This window comes from Megascapheus bottae, chromosome 6, assembly GCF_031878675.1.
Source record: "Megascapheus bottae isolate mThoBot1 chromosome 6, mThoBot2.hap1, whole genome shotgun sequence".
In the NCBI taxonomy this organism is placed as follows: Eukaryota; Metazoa; Chordata; class Mammalia; order Rodentia; family Geomyidae; genus Megascapheus; species Megascapheus bottae.
In genome coordinates this window covers 366,412-387,423 of record NC_143514.1, presented here as the reverse complement: position 1 = coordinate 387,423, position 21,012 = coordinate 366,412, and the positions used below count along the sequence as shown (strand labels likewise).

The following is a 21,012-nucleotide window of genomic DNA, read 5'->3' as shown; positions in this document are numbered from 1 at the left end:
GATAATAGTGTTAATCTCCCTAGCTATGTGAGCATATAAAAATTATAAATAGGGACTTGCAAAAAGGAAGACAGAGGTAATATAGCTTAGAAAGCCAATTTCAGGGGCCAGGAGCGCGGCCTAGTGGTAGAGTGCTTGCCTAGCATGCATGAAGCTCTGAGTTCCATTCCTCAGTACCACATGCATAGAAAAAGCCAGAAGTGGTGCATGGCTTAAGTGGTACAGCTCTAGCCTTGTGAATGCCCAAGGACAGTACTCAGGCCCTGAGTTCAGGGAAGACAAAAAAAAAAAAAAAAAGTAAAAAGGAAAGAAAAAGAAAGAAAGAAAGAAAGAAAGAAAGAAAGAAAGAAAGAAAAGGGAAAAGGAAAAGAAACACTATTTCAGAATAATGATATTTCTGGGTAACTCCAGCTTCCCTTCTGGTCCTTAAACTTAAGATGGCTGACAAAGAGCAGTGCAGAGCTTTGCAGTTTAAAAGCCATTTCCTAGACCTTCCCTACAACCCAGCCTTACCACTCCTGGGCATCTACCCTGAGTGTCATACCCAGAATATGATAAGGACACCTACATAGCCAGGTTCATCTCACACTATTCACAATAGCCAAGCGATGGAAACAACCCAGATGTCCCTACACTACAGGTGAAGGGGTACATATGTGGTACATATTAACAATGGAATTCTACATAGCCAACAGACAAGATAAAATAATGGCATTTGCTGGGAAGTGGGTAAAACTAGAGCAAATCATGTTGAGCAAGATAAGTCAAGACCAAAGGAACAAAGGCGCATGGTCCTCCTTGATATGTGAATATTAGATTCAAACAGCACAAGAGCAGTGACCCAATATTTGGGTACTCAAGGTCAATGACACGATCTTGGAGATATAAACATAACTATCTAGACAAAAAAAATCTATGATGGTATACTCTATAGACATGTTATATTATATAGATTAATATTTATCTGATATATAAGCTCTCAGCTTAATTTTAATTTTGTTCTTAAATCCATGTGCCAGTAATTGCATACAGAGATCCCATTCTTGAATACTTATTTGTTAGACCTGACATTTAAAATATGATGTAAAAGAATGAGTGTTAATAAAATATAAAAAAAAAAAAAGCCATTTCCACACCTCTAAGGAAGACAGACTATGCTAGCCACTGTGTCGGGTGCTGGTGGCTCACACCTGTAATTCTAGCTACTAAGGATGCTGAGACATAAGGATAAAATTCAAAGCCAGCACAGGCTGTAAAGTCCAGGAGTCTTACCTCTAATTAACTGCTAAAAAGCCAGAACTGGAGCTGTGGCTCAAATGTTAGTGTGTTAGCTTTGAGCAAAAAAAAACTCAAGGGACGGGGCCGGGAGTTTGGCCTAGTGGTTAAAGTGCTTGCCTAGCATGCATGAAGACCCGGGTTCGATTCCTCGGTACCATATATATAGAAAAAAAAAGCCGGAAGTGGTGCTGAGGCTCAAGTGGTAGAGCTCTAGCCTTGAGAAAGTCCAAGGACAGTGCTCAGGCCCTGAGCTCAAGCCCAGGACTGGCAAAAAAAAAACAAAAAAAAAAACTCAAGGGAGGGCTGGGATGTAGCTCAGTGGCAAAGTGCTTGCCTAACACTGGTTCAATCCCCAGTGCCAAAAAGGAAAAGACAAAAAAAACAGTTAAAAAAAAAAAAAACCTCACAGGGGCTAGGAGTTTGGCCTAGTGGTAGAGTACTTGCCTAGCATGCGCAAAGACCGGGGTTGGATTCCTCTGGTACCACATACATAGAAAAAAGCTGGAATCAATGTATGTGAATTAATGCACCTTCTATCTGGCAAATATCATGTAACCCTTTTACTAATTACAATAAAAAAAAAAACTTACGATACCAAAAAAAAAAGAAAGAAAAAAAAAGAAAAAAGCTGGAAATGGTACCGTGGTTCAAGCAGTAAAGCTCTAGCCTTGAGAAAGCCCAAGGACAGTGCTCAGGCTCTGAGTTCAAGCACTGGGACTGCCAAAACAAAACAACTCATAGCTCATAGGCCCAGAGTTCAAGCCACAGGAACACGAACACACACACACACACACACACACACACACACACACACACACACACACACACACACACACAGATCTTTTTAGCTTCCTAAGAAAACAAAAAACTTTTATTTGTGGCTTAGTTCTATATTTCTACTCAGGAGGCTGAGATCTATGTTTGAAGGCTCAGGATCGAAGTTTAAAGCTAGCCTGGGCAGAAATTCTTAGGACATATTCTCTACTTGACCAGATAAAGCCAGACTGGAGGTATGGCTTTTTGCTGGCTAATTAGCAGGGATGGCTCTCAAGTAGTAAAGCACCAGTCAAACAAGCATGGATCATACTAGGTTTAAACTCTGGTAATAGGAAAAAAAAAAAAAAACTAAAAGCAGTCATTGCGCATGGGTTCCTCTCTTCGCCCGACCCTGGGGCTCCACTGTCACTGGCATGGCTCTGCTCCCATTGGAGCTGCACGCACAGAGTGCACTCCTTAGCCTGCCAGATGAAGGCTAAGCGGCAGCGGCCAGACCTGGATGAGATTCACCACGAGCTGCGGCCACTAGGGCCCGCGAGGCCCAAGCCGACCCCAGACTCCGGAACCCAACCCTGACCTTCCCGGGGGCGGTCTGCATCGCTGTCTGGCCTGCACGAGGTACTTCATAGATCTACCATCCTTAAAACCCATTTACGATCCAAAGACCACAAGAAAAGGCTGAAGCAGTTGACCATTGAACCCTACAGTCAGGAAGAGGCAGAGAGGGCAGCAGGTATGGGGTCCTACCTGCCCACCCCCAGCGGCTAGCATTGCCCACAGAAGTGTCCACTGAGGTTCCGAGATGGACACATCAATCTGAAGATGAAGGGCAGAGGAGTTGCCCATGGACCGTGCTGCAAGGACAGGCTGGGAGACAGTGTGCCAACCTCTCTAGGGTCTGGGTTTGAGGTTTAGATCATTTCTTCTTATTATTATTATAGAATTTATTAACATTGATTGTTACATCATATTTCAAATGACATGTTTAACAAACAAGTATTCAAGAAGAGAATCTCTATATACAATTACTGGCACTTAGTTTTTAGAACATAATCAAAATTAGGCTAAGGGTTTGTATATCATAGATACATATCAATCTATGTACTAAAACATTATGTCTATAGAGTCATAAGTTTTTATGTCTATGTAGTTGTGTTTATATTTCCCGTACCATGTAAGATCATTTCTTTTGATGCCCTTCCTTCAATAAAGGACTGGACAAAGAAAAAAAAAACAAAACTAAAAGCATAAAGTTGTATAACTAACAGCTGATTCTCTCTTCTTGCTTAGCCATCTTTACTTGAAGTGAAAAGCTAATGAAGCATTTTATTTTACTAAGGAATAAACACTGAAATCACCAGTGGCTCAACTCTCTGGACTGGAGGTATGGTTAAAGAGGCAGCATCCTTGCCTAACAAAGCATATATGAAACCAGGTTAAACTCCAATACTGCCACACACAAAAAGAGCCAGATTTGACCTTTATTCTACCTTAACTACTTCTGTGACACTAGATGGTTTACTTCCTCAATTATTTGCTTAAACGTTAACTCTACAAGCAATAATATACTGAAAATTATTCATTTGACATCCTTTGAAATGTCTAAAGGCCAATCTGATACATGTTTCTAAGTCTGCCCAAATCTAGTTTCAGTTCTGATAACACTGAAAAAGGGGAAGGAGGAATCACTTTAATTTTCAATGCCAAATCTGAAGGATGTCATATAAAGAAGGGGAGAATAGGGGAGTTAATCAGACAAAAACCTGGCTATGGATATAACTAAAGTGAGCTATTGCCTCAGTGTGCAAAGCTCCAAATTTAATCACTGGCACCACAAAACGGAAAACAAAAACCTGTGCATATATGTACCAATGACCATCACGTTTCCAGCTCAGTGATGGTTAGGTCCCAGATATGGAAGCCTAGCAATTTTCTGAAACCATGTATAATTCAAATTCAGAGTGCCACAAAGCCTCCTAGTAAGAAGTTGTTAAGAACCTGCAAATTTACATGGGGCATGTAGCTCAGTGGTAGACTACGTACCTACCACATGCAAGGCATGACCAGCACTGCCCAGCACTGCCCAGGGAGTAAAAAAATTTACAAACTTAATCAAGCATGGTGGTACAAGTCTGTAATCCAACACACAAGAAGCAGAGAAGGCAGCAATTCAAGATCAGCAAGAATATGTCTTAAAAATGTTTCTGTATTTCTTCCTTCATAAAGAAACAAGAAAATGATACCTGTGAAAAAGCTATGAAATACACAGGTGTTTTCATGTCAAACTGATCTGGGTTCTAATACTGGTCTAAACATTGTGCAAATTAGTGCCTCAGACTTTATCCTACTAATATGAAAAGGCAATAATATGCTAGTATCTGGGAACACTCAATACTTCATTTCTTCTGGGAAAAGTCACACAGAGCAAGGAGCTGTATAAACTTAATAGAGTGCTTGTCTAGCACATTCAAGCCCTGGGTTGGATCTTAACAGCCTTCCCTTCTCTTTCCCCTAAAAAACACAAATATAGTTATACAGCAAACTATTAACAGTAACTAGTTTTAATGTTCACATGATTAACTAAAAGTACATACTTGCTGCCTATTATAGGTATTAGACCAATGGAACAAGACAAAACTGTTTTGCCCTGAGGCATAGGTCAGAGAATACTAGAATACATAAATTTGAAGATTTCATGGTTTTAATTTGCTTTACTTCATTGTGTGTGCCCCTGGGGCTTGAACTCAGGGTCTGGGTACTGTCCCTGAGCTTCCTTTGCTCTAGGCTTGCACTCTACCAGTTGAGACACAGCTCCACTTCTGGCTGTTTGTTGGTTAATTGGAGGTAAGAGTCACATGGATTTTCCTGCCTGGGCTGGCTTCAAACCCTGACCCTGAGATCTCAGCTTCCTGAACAGCTAGGATTATAGGCATGAGCAAACAGTGTCCAGCTTTTCACTTCATTTTAAAAAATATACTTACAGTGTCTGAAGATTAGAAAGAAACCTAAATGCACCATCAGCAATGTGAGTGACTCTGTTGTCTCCCAGATTCAATCTCTCTAGTAAGCTCAGACCCACAAAGGCAGATTCTTCAAGACGGGTCAGTTGGTTATAGGACAAATCGCTATAAACAAGAAATATGGGAAGTAAAAACTGTGTTATATTTTGGCTCAATTTATAATTTTTTCCTACATTATTGTAAGTTTAGATTCTAACAGTAATCTAGGAATGACAGATATTAGATCTCTTTACAGCCATGAGAACTACTTATTTTCAACCTGTTCTAGTCCCACAGCCTTCAATGAGATGTCACCATACATTTATAGCTCCTCCAATGAGACGCTACTCCACACTTACAGCTCAGCCAGTCTTTGGCAGAACTCCCATGCATCAGGGCTGATTCTTTCAATAGCATTCTGGCTCATATATAGCTGTTGTAACATTCGCAAGCCATACAGCCAACCTTTGTTCACCCCAGTAAGGTTATTGTGTTCTAGTTCTCTGTAGAATTAAGAATGAAAATTAAGTCAAAACAAGGCACTTTGATAGCAGATTCAATTTTTTTTTCTGCCATTCCTAGGGCTTGAACTGAGGGCTTGGGCACTGTCCTTAGCCTCTCTGTGCTCAAGGCAAGCACTCTACCACTTGAGCCACAAAGGTTTTCTATTTTTTTCTAAACTGGTTAGTTTATTGGAGATAAGAGTCAAACAAACTTTTCTTTTCAGGCTGACTTCAAACTGCAATCTTCAAATCTCAGCCCACTGAGTAGCTAGGATTATAGGCATGAACCAACAGTGCAAATACAATTCTAAATCTTCATGGACTTTTGATGAACTCAAGTAACACACAAGTCTATTTAAGATTTATTGCTACCTGGGTGCTGGTGGCTCATGCCTGTTATCCTAGCTACTCAGGAGAGGCTGGGATCTAAGGATTGCGTTTGAAAACCAGCCGGGACACAAAAGTCCTGTGCCCATGAGACTTTTAACCACCAGAAAACTGGAAGTGGTGCTGTGGCTCAAAAGGTAGGGTGGTAGTCTTGAGCTGAAAAACTCCAGGACAGCACCCAGGCCGAGAGTTCAAGCCCCATGACCGACAAAAAAAAAAAAAAATAATAATAATATATATGTGTGTGTGTATATATATATATATATATATATATATATATATATATTGCTAGAGGTGAATTAGAGAATATAAACTTATTACATGAGACATTTTTTTGTCTCGGCTTGGTTTTTCAGTACCTGTCCTAGGGATAGTCACTGAAGGACTGAATGCTGTTCTTGAGCTTTTTTGCTCAAAGCTAGTGCTCTTCCATTTGAGCCACAGCTCCATTTCAGCTTTTTAGTGGTTAATTGGTGGGTAAGAGTCTCAGGGACTTTCCTGCCCAGGTTGGCAACAATATCAAGTAGCTAACATATTTAAGTAAAAAATAGGAAATTACAGTGTATGGTAGATCGTGTGCTAAGCATTTGCACAGGTTCGATGTCTAACACTAACAAAAAAAAATTTTGTTTAATATACTTATTTCACAACAGAGAATAGAGTACCAATGTATTAATGTTTGTATTAATTAAGCAATCATTCTAGCTATTTAGCACTGAAAGGTCCCAGGCAGACTCTATTGCTAATAATCCTCTATTCTAGCATTCAGTACTCACAGTTCTTCCATGTTATTCAAACCAAAAAAAGCTCCATCCTTAAGTTTGCTAATTCCATTGCGCTGCATTTTCAAAGATCTTAAGGAATCAAGCCCTTGGAATGTAAGACCTTCCACAATTTTAATCCGGTTTCTTTTAAGTTCCCTTAAACAAAAAAATTTTCGTTAGAAAATTGGTTTACTGAAATACTCTAACAATAATCGAGAAGCGAAAAGACAGTGTAAGGAAAAGCTATCTCCTTACAATCGATTCATGTATCTAGTTACTCACAAGAACTGGAGGTGAGGCAGCTTGAAGATCTTAGGTGGAATCATGCTAATCCGGTTCCGGTTTAACTTTACCACTAATAAGGAACTTGATAAATTATCAAAGCAACCAGCCTCCAAAGTGGTTATTCTATTATTACTCAAATTCCTAAAATTGACAAAATAACATGAAAAGAAGAAGCTTTAAATAAAATTTCTACTACTAAAAGCTTCCCACAGTATGTAATTGACCTCCAGCTCTATCACTTTATTATATGCAACTTTACACATCACTTGCTTTTTTTTTCTTCATTTACTAATTTTGTAAATTTTGTACAAGTCTGGGAATATGGCTCAGTGGTAGAGTACTTGCCTAGAATATATAAGGCACTGGGTTCAATCCTCAGACCTGAAAAAGTATGACACCTACGTTGTCTAGGTTGTTATGTGGCATTATGTATAAATAGGCTTTATGTTTTAAATGAACTTTATTTATTTATTTTTGTATGTACCAGTACTGGTGCTTGAACTCTGGGCCTGAGCTTTTTCATTCAAGGCTGGTACTCTAGCAGTTGAATCACAGCTCCCTTTTTGGCTTTTATGGTGGTTACAGATAAAAGAATCTCACCTGGGCCGGAAGTTTGGCCCTAGTGGTAGAGTGCTTACCTAGCATGTACAAGGACCCAGGTTTGATTCCTTGGTACCATATACACAGAAAAAAAAAAAGCCAGAAGTGGTGCTGAGGCTCAAGTAGTAGAGCTCTAGCCATGAGAAATCCCAAGAACAGGCCCTTAGGGCTCAGGCCCTAAGCTCAAGACCAGGACTGACCAAAAAAAAAAAAAAAAGTATCTCACCTGCCCATGCTGGCATAAACAGTGATCCTCAGGTCTCAGCCTCTTGGATTACAGGCATAAACCACTGGTACCAGACTAGTGAATAGGTTTTATAAACTAGACTATATTAGCATAAATGCTAACTACTATTATCATTATATAGGGTAAACTACAGTTTCAGTCCTGTTCACCTTTTATAGAACTGCTGATTAGGGCCAAATGTATGGCTCACAGGTTGAGTGCCTGCCTAGGATACACAAGGCCCTGGGCTCAATCCCCAGCACCACAAACCAAATAGAAAAGCTACCTGCTACCACCCTATACCTAGGCCTAGACGTTGTCCCTGAGCTCTTCAGGTCAAGGATACCACCCTACCCCTTGAGGCACAGCACCACTTCAAGTTTTCTAGTCATTAATTGGAGATAAGAGTCTCACTCTTTACTGTCCAGGTTGGCTTAGAACTGTGAACCTCAGATCGCAGCCTCCTGAGTAGCTAGGATTACATGCCTGAGCCACCACTCCTGGCACTACTATTCTTTTTTTTTTTTTTTTTTTTTTTTTTTGCCAGTCCTGGGCTTGAGCTCAGGGCCTGAGCACTGTCCTTGGACTTTCTCAAGGCTAGAGCTCTACCACTTGAGCCTCAGCACCACTTCTGGCTTTTTTCTATATATGTGGTACCGAGGAATCGAACCCGGGTCTTCGTGCATGCTAGGCAAGCACTTTAACCACTAGGCCAAACTCCAGGCCCACTACTATTCTTTAAAAATAAACGGAAAAAAAAAATCCAGAATTGAACCTCAAAGTTTACTCTGGATGCCTACCAATATTTTCTAACCAGTGTACTCTTTCTTCTGGAGGGAAAGTGAGATACCACTAACTTTAAGGTCCCAATCCTAGGCTCGTTTAATGCATGCATACCAAATCACAAATAAATAATAGACATTTCAGGGAAGACAGGTACCAAAGAGGAATAAAAAGGTACTTAAACACTTTTTGGGGGCTGGGAATGCGGCCTACTAGCATGCATGAAGCCCTAGATTTGAGTTCTCGGTAACACATACACAGAAAAAACTGGAAGTGATTCTATGGCTCAAGTGGCAGAGCACTAGCCTTGAGCAAAAAGTGTCCAAGGGCAGTGCCAAGGTCCTGAGTTCAAGGCGCAGGACTGGCAAAAAGAAAAAAAATTTGAGTACATTTGTTTGTAACTGTAACCCCTGTGTACATCACCTTTATAATAAAATAAAAAATACAAAAATTAAATACATTTAAACTCATTTTACTTACAAGTATTTAAGATGCATTCGAGGAAAGGAAGATGTCTTGATTTCTGATATTATATTGGAACTGAGGTCTAAATTCTCAAGAGCAGGGTAAAACTGGAATGCCTCTGCATTTATTTGTGGGATTAAGTTATGAACTCTACAAAACAAATATTATATTATAGCTGTTACCAGTGATTCGCCTCAGGCCACAGGTCATTAATTATGATTAACAATAGGGATACTTAAAAACAAAGAAAAAAATTCTACATACTGTCTATAATATAAACAAAAGATCTGAGACCTTAATTACTTACAATGAAAGTAGAGTAATATTAGTTGTTGGTTCTCCAAAATATGGAATTTCAGTTAGTTCGTTATAATTCATTTTCCTATTGGAGAAAAATATTTAAAAGCTTAAAAAAAGAAATGCTTTCACCAGACAAGATGGCTCACGCTTGCAATCCTAGCTACTCAGGAGGCATGGTTCAAAGCCAACCTGGGCACTAAACTATGAGACTCTTATCCACTAGAAAACCAGAAATGGTGCTGTGGCACAAGGGATAGGGCGATAGCCTTGAGCTGAAGAGCTCAGGGATAGCATCCAGGCCCAGAGTTCAAGCCCCATGACCCAGCAAAAAAAAAAAAGGAAAGGGAAAAAAAAAGAAATGATTTCTACCTCTTAAACTTTGCTTTCTGCCTAATACATACTGTTTAGGTGAGTGCCAAATTTGAAAACGCCTATCACTCAGAGTTAGACTAAGATAAAAATGTATTTACTAAGAAATTAGACAATTTAGTAAAAGAAATGTTTCAATACTGTTTTTTTTTGTTGTTTTTTGGTCGGTCATAGGGCTTGGACTCTGGGCTTGGGTGTTGTCCCTGAGCTCTTTAGCTCAAGGCTACTGCCCTACCCCCTGAATCTCAGCACCCGTTTTCTAGGGGTTAATTAGAGATAGAAGTCTCACTGTCTTTAGTGCCCAGGTTGGCTTTGAACCTTGAGCTACTTTTGAACCTTGATCATCAGATCTTAGCTCCCTGAGCAGCTAGGATTACAGGTGTGAGCCACTGCACTCAGCTAAAAATACTGATTTTTAAAATCAATATTAGGAAGACTAAACATTATTTCACCTTAAGTAATTTTAGTATTAGCAAAGTTCTTTGAAAACTTGCAGTTGAATCCTTAAAGAAGAAATAATTAATCCATCTAGATCTTGGTATCTCTCTCAATACACATACACACATACAATTTTTTAAATTATCTTTAAAGCTATTCAACATTAGGAGGGTTGCTGAGGAACACAGATATCCGTGCAGAGAAAAGATCTAAGACTAATTATATTATATGCATGACATGTATGACATGCTTATTCTTAGCTGCCTTTTCAACAGACTGCTTCAGATATTTCAAGAACAAATCTCAATCACATTTCATTTGTTTGTAAAAAACAAACAAGTTCAACAATCTAGAACCCAGAAAAGAAACCAGACATAGAGATTCTAAGAACCCAGTTGAAGTTACAAAGTCTCCCCAAGGAAGCCTTTCCTCATTGCCCATTCTTTCAGCTATTTCTTTGCTTTACAAGACAGTAAAAGCAGTATATTTGGGACCAGAAGAAATTATACAGGGACAACAAGGACTCAGTGAAGTTATCCTTTTAAAAAGGGGGAGTAGGACAAGGGAGAGTGACAGAGGAGATGAGGTTGATCAGGATACACTGGTTCTACCTGTGGAAATGTCATAATGACCACTCCCTTGTATATGTAATATATGAAAACAAAGTTTGAAGATTAAACAAAAAACCTAAAAAAAAATTTTAAGAACTTAAAAATTAGGCCGGGAGTTTGGCCTAGTGGTAGAGTGCTTGCCTAGTATACACAAAGACCCAGGTTCGATTCCTTGGTACTACATACATAGAAAAAGCTGGAAATTGTGCTGCAGCTCAAGTGGTAGAGCGCTAACCTTCAGAAAACCCAAGGACAGTGCTCAGGCCCTGAGTTTAAGCCTCACAACTGGCAAAAAAAAAAAAAAAAAAAAAGTAAAAATTAAAAACAACAACGGAGGGTTCTGAAGATGTAAAGAGAAAAGATCTATCAATAGCTGTGTCCTGGGGAACATCATAAAGCAATAATTGATACTGTTAATATTTTATAAAATTCTGATGCAGGAGGATCCGAAGTCTAGGCTGAACTACATAGTTAGACACTGTCTCAAAAAAAAAAAGGAATGCCAGGCACCAGTGGCTCACACCTGTAATCCTTACTAATAGGAGGCTGAGACCTGAGATTAGTGGTTTGAAGCCAGCACCGGCAAGAAGTCTATTTAAAAAAAAAAAAAAAAGTTATAGCTCAAATGATAAGAGTGCTAACCTTGAGCAAAATAAGCTCAGAGACAGTGCGTAGGCCCTGAGTTCAAGCCCCAGAACCAGAACAAAAAAAAAGGGGGGGGGGAGAAAAAATACAGAAACATTCCTCCTTAAATTACACAACAGATTTCATTAAAGAAAAAACTTTAGCCAAGAGGAGAGAAAAACTGACTTATATCAACCACCACATTCTCGAGTAATAACCCAAATACTCTATTTCTTATAAATCAACTTTAGATATGATGCCATTATTTTAGGTAATTTACAAAAACACTTAAAAATTTATACCATACAGTTTCATTGGGTTGAAAGCATGCAAAAAAAACATAAAATTTCCCAGGAGGGAAGGAATATTATTTTTGGTTTCAGGGAAGTAGAATATTTGTTTCTTTCTTTCTTTTTTGTCTTTTTTTCCTTTGCCAGTCCTGGGGCTTGAGCTCACAGCCTAGGCACTGTCCTTTCTCTAGGCTAGCACTCTAGGCTGGGAGTTCAGCCTAGTGGTAGAGTGCTTGCTTAGCATTCACGAAAACCCGGGTTCAATTCATAGAAAAGCCAGAAGGGGTGCTGTGGCTCAAGTGGTAGAACTCGGCTAGAGGAAAAAGCCCAAAGACAGGGCTCAGGCTCCAGGACTGGCAAAAAACAACAACAACAACAAAAACAGGCTAGTACTCTACCTCTTTAGCCACAGCATCACTTCTGGTTTTTTTCTGTGTATGTGGGTACTGAGAAATTGAACCCAGGGCTTCCTAAATGGTAGGTAAGCACTCTACCACTAGGCCACACTCATGGCCCAAGGAGAATATTTCTATACAATTTGTAATTTGAAATCACCAACTCAATGCCTACAGTTTGTAATTAAAAAAAAAAAGCAAAACAAAAAACAAAGATAAGTTTAGGTTTTCAAATAACTTAATTAAAAAGTTTCCCGCATAGGAGAAGAATAGTCTGGTAGAGGAGTAATTAGATTGTGAACATGTATAAACATAGAACATTGCTGCTAACTGAAATAGTTTGGGAAATTGTTGGGATGAGACAGAGTTAATATGCTTTAACCTGTGAAAATGAATATAACTTATAAGCTAATGAAAGACAAATTAACAACATTTTTAAAAAGTCTTCATGTGACAGCATCTCTAGATTAAATACTCAAACTCAGAATTTATTAAATCATTTCAAAGAATTTAACGTTAGATACATAAAATAACTTACACTTCCTGCAGGGTTTGTGACTCCAAACTGATATTCCAATTAGACAATCGATTATGGCTCAAATCCCTGAAGGAAAAAAATCAATTTAAATTTAGTATTAGAAAGCAAACTTAAAAGAAAAAAACAAGTCTGGAGATAAGAGCTTAGTGAGAGGTCTTGCCTAATATGTGCCAGAATCTGGGTTGGATCCCTAACTTCACAAGTAAAAGAAAATTTTGAAAAAGGAACTAAACTAGGAATACTGAAGGTTTTATTAAATGTGAATTTGAGCTAGGCACTGTGGCTCACGCCTTAGCTACTCAAGAGGCTGAAACCGAGGATCACAGTTCAAAGCCAGCCTAGGCACTAAAGTCCAAGAGACTTACCTCCAATTAACCTTTAGAAAATGGGAAGTGGTGTTGTGGCTCCAAGGGTAAGGTTGGGTAGCCTTCAGGGACAATTCCCAGGCCCAGAGTTCAAGCCCCACGACCGACCAATTAACCACTCAAAAACTGGAAGTGGCACCTTGGCTCAAAGTGGTAGAGCAAGTAGCCTTGAGTAAAAGAGCTCAAGGACAGCTCCTAAGCTACATGACCAAATCCTAGCTATTCAGGAGGGTATGATCTGAGGATGGAGGTTTAAAGTCAGCCCAGGCAGGAGTCTGAGACTCTCATCTCCAATTAAGCACCCCAAAGTCCAGAGTGGAGCTAAGGCTCAAGTGCTAAGTACTAGCCTTCAGCAAAAGAGCTCAAGGACAATTCCCAAGCACCGAGTTCAAGCCCTAGGCCTGGGGTTGAGGAGGGGCTGTTTAAGGGAGGGAGGAAGTAGAAAGATGGAGAGTAAATGTATAATATCTAGTTTAAAGAGGGATGACATAAGGAAGTTCACTGAAAGCTGTTTATCAATTGGGTAAGGGGAGAAGGAAAGAGAAAGCAAGAGAAGGGGCTGTTCTGTATATAGAAAAATACCTTGGTGAGGGCTGGGAGCTTGGCCTAATGGAGAGTGCTTGCCTACCATGCATGAAGACCCTGGTTTGATTCTTGGTACCACATACGTAGAAAAAAAAGCTGGAAATGGTGCCATGGCTCAAGTGGTAGAGCCCTAGACTTGAGAAAGTCCAAGGACAGTACTCAAGCCCTGAGCAGGCCCCAGGACTTGAAAAAAAAAAAAAAAGAACAAAAATACCTTGGTGAAACCCTTGGTGTTATCAGGAAAATGAAATAGGCTCTGTTGGATAGTGGGTAACAGTGGAAAAGAGAGAGGGTAAATAAGGACAAATGTACTGAACTACTTTATGAAACCTGTTAAAATTATTTTAGAGTAGAGAGGAGAAGAAGCAGGAGGTAAGTCTGATCAGGGTACACTACATCATATGATGCATAAAAATGTCACAATGAAATTCTTCGAACAATCAGTGTATGCTAATAAAAAAATCTTTACAATGTTGAAGCTTGGTATAGTGGTGTATACTTTTAATCCCAGGACTCAGAGAAGATTGAAGCAAGAGAAGTCCAAGTTCCAGACCAACGGAGACTATGCAGTAAGACCCTATCTCAAAAAAAAAAAAAAAAAAAGAAAGAAAAAGGAAAAAAAAATGGAGGGGTTTGAGGTACGGTTCAAGTGGTAGAATACCAGCCAATTAGCAAGAGTGTCAAACACTGAATCTGAGTCCTGGTCTTGAAAAAAAAGAAAATGGATCTGATAACCACAGGGATGTGGTTATCCTAAAAATTCCTATCTAGATACAGGGGAGGGGAATTCATCTCATTTCAAATTATGCAAATAATGATCACAGATGAATGTTTATTAAGCACCCTGTAGTCTTCTCACACTATAATTACCTGGCTAAATTCTCACAACTAGTTTATAAGGCCAATACTTGTATAACCCTCACTTTAAGAAACATGCAGAAATTCGTAGCTTATCAATCCAAAAACCATACAACTACAAACTTAAGTCATAAATCCGAAATTCTAATTCCATCTCATTTCTATCAAGTACTTTATTGGATATTTTACCAAAGTTAGTCATGAGTTCATTTAAATGGATTTTAAAATTTCACCTTAATGATTCCCGGCACCTTTACAAGGTTGAGGTGGAATCCAACCAACACACAAGCTGTCTACCAGTAGATGTAATATGTGTTACAATATAGCTAGCAACAGGCACACAGTGGAGAAACATTATAGATCAATGTATCTCACTGTGCAGCCACAGGCAGTTTAAAGACACATGCAGGTTTGATGTCTCCATCACAGCAGAACAATTTGTTCTCAACTAAATGTATGCTTGCCCATCTATAAACCTAGCCACTTTCATCTAGCCCTTAACTGACACATGGCATAACTAAAGCTAAGTTAAAACATTGCTTTTCCACAATAGTTCTAAGACTTTTATTCCAAAATATCTGGCATGACATATCAGAATGAAGGTCTGTGTTGGAAAACATAAAAATATTAATTCAGTACTCAGCAGATACTAGTTGAAAATAAACTACATACCTTGTGGGCAGGGACAGGAGGAGAGAACAGTGAAAGAGTGAAGGGAGGAGTGATAATGTCCAAAAAGAAATGTACTCATGGGCTGGGAGTTTGGCCTAGTGGTTGAGTGCTTGCCTAGCACGCATGAAGACCCAGGTTCGATTCCTCGGTACCACATACATAGAAAAAGCCAGAAATGGTGCTGTGGCTCAAGCGGTAGAGTGCTGGCCTTGAGAAAGCCCAAGGACAGTGCTTGGGCCCTGAGTTCAAGCTCCAGGACTAGCAAAAAATAAAAATAAAAGAAATGTACTCATTACCTGACATGAAATAATTCCTCTATACAACACATCTGTAATGCTAGCTTACTCAGGAGGCTGAGATCTGAGGATCGAAGTTCAAAGCCAGCCCAGGAACAAAAGTATATGAGACTCTAATCTCTAATTAACCACCAGAAAACTAGAAATGGTGCTGTGGCTCAAGTGTTTGGGCACTAGCCTTGAGCTGAAGAGCTCAGGGCCAGCCTCCAGGCCCAGAGTTCAAGCCCCATGACAGACAAAAAAAGAAAAGGAGGGAGAAAAATGGAGGTGGTGCTGTAATTCAAAATGGTAGGGTTAGCCAAACGAGCTCAGGGACAGTGTTCAGGCCCTGAGTCCAAAACCTCAGGACAAGAAAAAAAAAAAATCTTACATTGAGATACTTTAATCCAATTCATAAATTCATATTTCCTACTACACCACATACTCCTGATTTCAATCAAGTGAATAGTTTTGTTGCCATTTTAGGCCTGCCTCTCAGAAGGCAAAGTTCTAAAGATTAAAGTTCAAAGCCAGAAAAGTCCAAGAGATTCTATCTCTAATTAACCAGCAAAATGCTGAACTAAAGGGAAGTGGAGCTGTAGCTCAAGGGGTAGGGTGGTAGCACTGAACTGAAGAGCTGAGGGGCAGAGCCCAAGCCCAAAGTTCAAGCCTTACAACCAACCAAAAAAAAGCTGAACTAAAGGTGTGATTCACATAGTATAGCACCAGCCAAGGAGGGAAAAGCAGAGCAAGAACCAAGGCTGAGTTGAAGCCTAGGTACCACCATGAAAAACAAACCAACAACTGTTAGAAGTCAGAGATTTCCCGTGGAAAATAAGCAGCTCATAACACCCAGGAAGCAGGCCTAACATGGTATGCTTTAATTCTGCATCCTATGACTGTTAACATTTTAACAACCCTTCCCCTTGGAGAGTGGAAGGGTTCTTGTTAATCTAAAAGACTTTCATAACACCTTCCTTAATCCTAGAAGTATAACCCTCACCTGTACTCAGTTCCTGTGGATGTCATTTGGCATTAAAATGATCCAACCAGATAATCACTTTTAAAAAATAATATCAAAGCAATAAACTCTATTTACACATAGAATTAACAACTTCATAGCCAGCATTAGTGAAAAATACAAAATTTCTCTTCTTGAACAAAGGGTTATGTTTGAAGATATGATAGCATTTCTGAAGGGCACTCTAAGGATACCTGATACATTTGGGAGACTCAGCAGAGCACAGTCGGTTTAAAGATACACAGGATATAAGAAGCAGCCTCAAGGCTCAGAACCACATAGAACCTAATGAATCAACCAACCCAAATGAGATTAAAAGACATTACAAGTGAACTGAACATAATCCCAACACTGTACAATCACAGAAAGCTTCTGGTATACAGCAGGAGAGCTACCTGCAAAAGTAGCTAATGTCTAACCAGAATTACATGGATTGATCCAATCACTAGACCAACTTACTAGAAACATGACAGACCATGTGTCAATTCACTGTGCTGACAAGTAGGATTACAAACACCATCAATACTAGTAACTGTTTCTTCCCCCTACCAATAGTTACTCCAAAATTAAAGAAATCAACATCAACTTGATTTTTTCCCTTCACTGAAAATGAATAAATTAACACGTATGTGTTTGTGTGTGTGTGTGTGCTGAATCCAAAGCTTAACTCAGACATAAGTGCTGTCTCTTAGGTTTTTTGCTCAAGACTAGTGCTCTATGAGTCAAACTTCCATTTAGATGTTTTGGTGGTTAATTGAAGGTAAGAGTCTCATAGACTTTCCTGCCTAGGCTGGCTCAGAATGGTGATCTTCAGATTTCAGACTCAGGTAGCTACCAGTGTGAGCCACTGGCACCTGACAAATTTAAAATTTCATGCTGGAAATGAATGACATGACATGTGAACTTACAGGAGTATACACATGCTCTCATTTTCCATAATCATGCCATTCTTCTCCCTCTGCCCTCCACCTGCCCTTGAGATAGGTGCCTCATCATGTTACCCAGACTGAATTTGAACTTGTGTACTCAAATCCTTTTGATGGGGACTACATGCAGACACTCCCCCCCCCCCCATTACTGGCTTCAATTTCTTTTCCTGAAAGTACTCAAAAAAGGCAGAAGAAAATGTTTAAAAATTGAAGATTTCCATTATCAAATGGAAAAACCTACTGGATAAGGCTGAGGGTACAACTCCGAGTCAAAACATTTGTGTTGCACAAGACCTTAAAGGAACCATTCCTTTGTACACACTGGGGGAAAAAGTTTTAAAACTTGGAGGCTCTTGGGGCTGGGAGTTTGGTCTAATGGTGGTGTTTTTGTGTAGCATGCACGAAGATCCGGGATTGATTCCTTGGTACCACATACATAAAGCCAGAAGTGATGCTGTGGCTCAAGTGGTAGAGCTCTAGCCTTGAGAAAGTCCAAGGACAGTGCTCAGACCCTGAGCCCAAGCCCAGGACTAGCAAAACAAAAAACAAACAAAAAACTTGGATCCTTTCTCCTGGCATGGTGATACATACTTGTAACCCCAGCACTTGAGTAGCAGAGGCAGGAGTATTATGAGCTTGAGGCTAGCCTGAGCTATAAAATAAGATGCTGTCACACACACACACACACACACACACACACACACACACCCCAAACACAAGCCAGGTGGCAGACGCTACTCAGGAGGCTGAGATGTGAGGACCACAGTTCAAAGCCAGCTAAGGCAGGAAATTCTGTGAGATACTTATGTCTAGTAAACTACCCAAAAAGCAAGAAGTGGAGCTGTGGCTCAAGTGGTAGAGCCCTAGCTTTGAGGAAAAAGAAACTCAGAGGCAGCACCGAAGTCCTAAATTCAAACCCCAGCACCAGCACAAAAAAAATAAATTCAGGGTCAGGAGTTTTGACCTACTGGTAGAGTGTTTGCCTCGTATGCACGAAGACCCAGGTTCAATTCCTCAGTACCACATACATAGAAAAAAGCCGGAAGTGGTGCTGAGGCTCAAGTAGTAGAGCTCTAGCCTTGAGAAAGTCCAATGACAGGTTCAGGCCCTGAGCTCAAGCCCAACACTGGCAATAAATAAATAAATACAATGAATTCACTGGTCACTGTGGCTCAAGTGGTAGAGCAATAACCTTGAGTTAAAGAGCTCAGGAACAGCACCCAGGTCCAGAGTTCAGGTTCTACGACTGATTCCCCTACACCAAAAAAATAAATAAACTCAACAAAACATTACGAGGCCTCTCTCTATTCTTTTTTATATCCAAGCATTAATTCTTTAGTTTACCTAAAGCAGATGATAACATTAGTCTCCCACTGTTCAAAGCTACTTACCTTATAGTCCATAACTTTTATTTTCTAACACTATGAATTAGTTGATATAATGACTAGAAAGTAAAGGTCTCAGAGAAGGCCTTATCTAGATGTCTACTTCCACTCAGACTAAGCAATGCAGCTGTAATAAATTATGAATTATTAAAGTCTTTAATATCATGTGGAGCCAGAGGTGCCATTAATGTATTTCTGCAGTTCCATGAAGTGTAAATTATTTATAGAATTTACAGAGCAGTCACAATAGCTGAAGAGGAACTCAAGTTCTGCACATGACTGAAAGATGACCAGCAGCTAGTGATCTAGGCTTTTATTCTGCCCATTCAAGTATTTAAATGTCGAACAACTTCAACAATAGCAAAATCTTTGATAAAAAGAATCTTTAGGGCCAGGTGCGGTGGCTCATGCCTATAATCCTAGCTACTCAGGAGACTGAGATTTGAGAATTGTGGTTCAAAGACAGCCGGACACAAGACCATGAGACTCTAATCTCCAATTAACCACTAGAAAACTGAAAGTGGTGCTATGGCTCAACGGGTAGAGTGGTAGCCTTGAGCTGAAGAGCACAGGGAGAGTACCCAGGCCTAGAGTTCAAGCCCCATGACACTGACTGACACACACTGACACACACACACACGCACACACACATACACACGAAAAAAAGCTTTAGGGCTGGGAGTTTGGCCTAGTGGTACAGTGCTTGCCTAGCACACATGAAGGCCAGGATTTGATTCCTTGATACTGCATACCTAGAAAGTGGTCAAGCTCTACCCTTGAGAAAGCCCAAGAGCAGTGCTCAGGCCCTGAGTTCAAGTCCCAGGACTGGCAAAAAAAAAAAAGAAAGATAATAAAACGTACGTAGCCAAGATAATTACAGGTAATCCACTTAAGAATACCACATATTTAAGAGACCAACAGTTCAAGACCACCTTGAATAAAGATATTTAAAAGCCTGGGGGTGTAGCTCAATTGCAGAGTACTTGCCTAACAACTCCTCCCCAACCCAAACACACTCAAAAATCTATTATTTGGGGTATGATATCCTTTACTTACTTATCTAGCATATCTTTTGTGAATATAACTCCTGTCTTATCAGAATAAACCTAGAACAATTTAATTTTGAAAATCCTCAGGATTACTATTATAAATCAATTGTTATATTGTGATTTAACATGCTAATGAGCTGAGTATTCTTGGAGTATAATGAAAAATTTGAAAACAACTCTTAGAATACGGGTTTTTTTTTTTATAGATTAGCTCTTCTGTTGCCACTAACAGCTTTACACTAAAAGCTCTCTCACATTTTAGAACCGTTAGCCTTCCTGCCTATAATGGCCTACTTACCTTTTTTTTTCCTCCTGAATTTGTGTCAGGCTCAGAAACCCATTGCCTATTAGCACTGTCTGAATTAGGATAAATGAGATTTGAGAGTCTCTTCCACAAATAAATGGTTCCTAAGAGTATTACTGCTTTATTGTTAACCTAAAGATAACTGGACATATTGGGTAAAGATGCAGGATAAGTAAGATTCTAAGGTAGCATGAGATATAATGATATTTCAAATTAACCTTTCTTTCCTTTATTTATGTTACACAATGCCCTTTATATGAATACAAAACATTTGAGGTGGCTGGAAGACGGACACATTCATTTCAAGAATTTGGGGGCTGGGGCCGGGAGTTTGGCCTAGTGGTAGAGTGCCTGCCTAGCGTGCACGAAGACCTGGGTTCAATTCCTTGGTACCACATACTTAGGAAAAGCCAGAAGTGGTGCTGAGGCTCAAGTGGTAGAGTTCTAGCCTTGAGAAAAATCCAAGGACAGTCCTCAGGCCCTGAGCTTAAGCCCAGAACTGGCAAAAAAAAAAAAAGAATTTGGGGGCACCTGTAATGCTACCCTTGAGCTGAAGTGGTACCTGGGCCTAGTGGTAGAGAGCATGCATGAAGACCCTTGAGCTGAAGAACTCAGGGACAGCGCCCAGGCCAAGTTCAAGCCCATGACCAAAAAAAAAAAAAAATTAGGGGGCGCCAGCCAGACATTGTGGCTCACGTCTGTTACTCCAGCTACTCAAGAGGCTGAGATCTGAGGATCATGGTTCAAGGCCAGCCCAAGCACTACAAAGCTGTGAGACTTTTATCTCTAAACAACAGGAAGCGGGGCTGTGAGTCAAAAGTAGGGCGGTAGCATTGAGGTGAAGAGCTCAGGAACACCACTCAGATCTAGGGGTAGGGCACTAGCCTTGAGCTGAAGAGCTCAGGGACAGTGCCCAGGCCCAGAGTTCAAGCCCCAT

At 39.9% G+C, this 21,012-nt stretch overlaps 1 protein-coding gene across 2 annotated transcripts in view; it reads right to left on the bottom strand.

Annotated features, from left to right (window-relative positions):
- The window catches only part of Lrig2 (leucine rich repeats and immunoglobulin like domains 2), a 63,756-nt gene that overhangs the window by 32,244 nt on the left and 10,500 nt on the right, over positions 1–21,012 (bottom strand). Inside the window, exons 2-8 of one of the 2 annotated variants that reach the window (XM_090334053.1) lie at positions 12,633–12,698; positions 9,375–9,449; positions 9,083–9,217; positions 6,991–7,134; positions 6,721–6,864; positions 5,414–5,557; positions 5,037–5,180 (exon numbers count right to left, since the gene is read on the bottom strand). In XM_090334053.1, the coding sequence (XP_090190179.1) occupies positions 5,037–5,180; positions 5,414–5,557; positions 6,721–6,864; positions 6,991–7,134; positions 9,083–9,217; positions 9,375–9,449; positions 12,633–12,698 (852 nt within the window). The remainder of the gene's footprint in view (positions 1–5,036; positions 5,181–5,413; positions 5,558–6,720; positions 6,865–6,990; positions 7,135–9,082; positions 9,218–9,374; positions 9,450–12,632; positions 12,699–21,012) is intronic. The other variant, XM_090334054.1, reaches the window with a different exon arrangement.